Source organism: Mastomys coucha, unplaced genomic scaffold, assembly GCF_008632895.1.
Source record: "Mastomys coucha isolate ucsf_1 unplaced genomic scaffold, UCSF_Mcou_1 pScaffold21, whole genome shotgun sequence".
Classification (NCBI taxonomy): Eukaryota; Metazoa; Chordata; class Mammalia; order Rodentia; family Muridae; genus Mastomys; species Mastomys coucha.
The window spans coordinates 109,458,754-109,460,766 of NW_022196904.1; the positions used below are offsets into that span (position 1 = coordinate 109,458,754).

At 35.0% G+C, this 2,013-nt stretch overlaps 1 protein-coding gene across 6 annotated transcripts in view; it reads left to right on the plus strand.

Annotated features, from left to right (window-relative positions):
• LOC116102882 (ATP-binding cassette sub-family A member 3-like) overlaps nt 1-2,013 on the plus strand; it is a 139,290-nt gene that overhangs the window by 40,730 nt on the left and 96,547 nt on the right. For all 6 annotated transcript variants that reach the window (XM_031388115.1, XM_031388118.1, XM_031388117.1 and 3 more), the window contains one exon: nt 755-928. In XM_031388115.1, coding sequence (XP_031243975.1) covers nt 755-928 — 174 coding nt within the window. The remainder of the gene's footprint in view (nt 1-754; nt 929-2,013) is intronic.

Genomic DNA, 2,013 nt, shown 5'->3' on the forward strand with positions numbered 1-2,013 from the left:
TTCTTACTCTGTATCCTCACTAGCATGATCTGTCACTTGTTTTATTGATCTTAGCCATTTTGACGAGTTTAAGACATAATCTCAAAATAGTCTTGTTTTGCATTTCCCTAATGGTTAGGTATGCAGAACATAACTGTTTCTTGATTATTTGAGGTTCCTCTTTTGAGAATTCTGTTTAGATCTATACCTCATTTGTTTCCTTGATGCCTAGTTAGTTTAGTTCTCTATATACTTTGGATGTTAGTTCTCTATTGGATGTGCAGCTGATAAAATTTCTCCCCACTCAGTCTGCTGCTGCCTTTCCTGAATAACGGTGATGTTAAGAAGTAGTACCCTGCAGTTTTATTGGTTGGGTTTTTTTTTTTTTAATTCCTTCACTAACACTGATTTTATGTCCTATTAATATTTTGATGAGAATTGTTTTTCTTTATTTTTAATTCTTCTCTCATACAATACATCTTAACCTCAGTTTCCCCCCTTTCACTCCTCCTAGTTTCCCCATACTTCCCTTTTTCCTCAGATCCACTGTCCCTCCATTTCTGTTCAGAAAGGAGCAGTTTTAGCATAACAAGATCCCATGCTTAGAAGATTAACAATATCCAGTATTTAGTAATTATCTACATGTTCACTTACTTTGTCTAGTTTCATAGTTAAGACTGGAAACACAGTAACTTTTTGGAAACATAATGTAAGTATATTCAACTTCATTATTTGTTGTAGCATTAAAAAGTTAATTGTAATTTCTTATTTGAAGCTCGCTTGGCTGCTTCTGCTGGAAACCTCCTATTTTTTGCCAGTTTCTTTCCCTATAACTTCATTTCTGAATACTATGGAATGTTGGACCTTAATACCAAGATAACTGCCTGTCTGAGTGCAAATGTTGCTTTGGCACTGGGAATTAATATTTTAATCAAGTTGGAAATACAAGGTGGGTACTGATTGGTATTGCTGATTCAATTCTTAGGAAACTGGGTAAATAGGATAAGAGAAGGTAAGAAAATGTTATATTTCATCCAAATTTGCATATTATATGTGGTTATGTAAAATATGAAAAATTTAAAGCTCCCACAGCTACCTGGTCAGCTGCTGGCAGTTAATGGGCGGGGGTTGGGGGGAGTTAGCTTGTTGAGCACTGTAGCCCATGGTGATGTCCAGACACAATGTCCAGACAGCACGAACTGGGTTCAAGAGCTATTTAAAAAAGACATGGAGTTAAGAGAGGGATGGGGAGGAAGTCGAATGAGTTAGAGATGGAGAACAAGGAGTGGATATGTCCTAAGTGCATATGGAATTATGAAAGAATGAGCAAAAATTTTAAAAGAAAAGAAAAAGCTCAAATTGTTCCATCTTTTGTTCTATGAATTTACACTGTCAAAGGAAATCATTTTAGAACTTCTGTTATTTTTATTCTCTAAAATATAAAATCATGACTTTTTGCCCATACAAGAATATACTTTTATTCTTTTGTAACATTGCATAGTATTTGCCCATAATCAACCACTTCTTGTCCATGTTTAGGTGATTTATGGCTTATGTATGTGGTCATCTGTGCATACTAATCTGCAACATAAATTTCCACTTCCAAAAGTGCTAACAACTTACACTGAGCAAGGAGGCATTGCCTATATCCTGGCTACTTAGCAGGTTGAAATGGAACTTGAATCTAAGAGTTTAAGACTATTCTGAATGACATAGCAGGACTCTGGATTATTTTTTAAATGTCTAAGCTATAAAAGGTCCTGTCTCATAAAGTACTTACACAACTTAAATTTTATTTATATTACAATAGCTATCAAATAGATTATTCTAATTATAATATATTGATTTTTTTACTTTCTTTTTTATTAGATATTTTCATTATTTACATGTAAATTTCTCCTTTCCCAGTTTCCCCTCCAAAAAACAAAGAAACAAACAAAAACAACAAAAACAAACGCTGTTGCCTCCCCACCCCATGCCTGCCACCCCACCCTCTCCCACTTATTGGCCCTGGCATTCCCCTACACTGGGGCA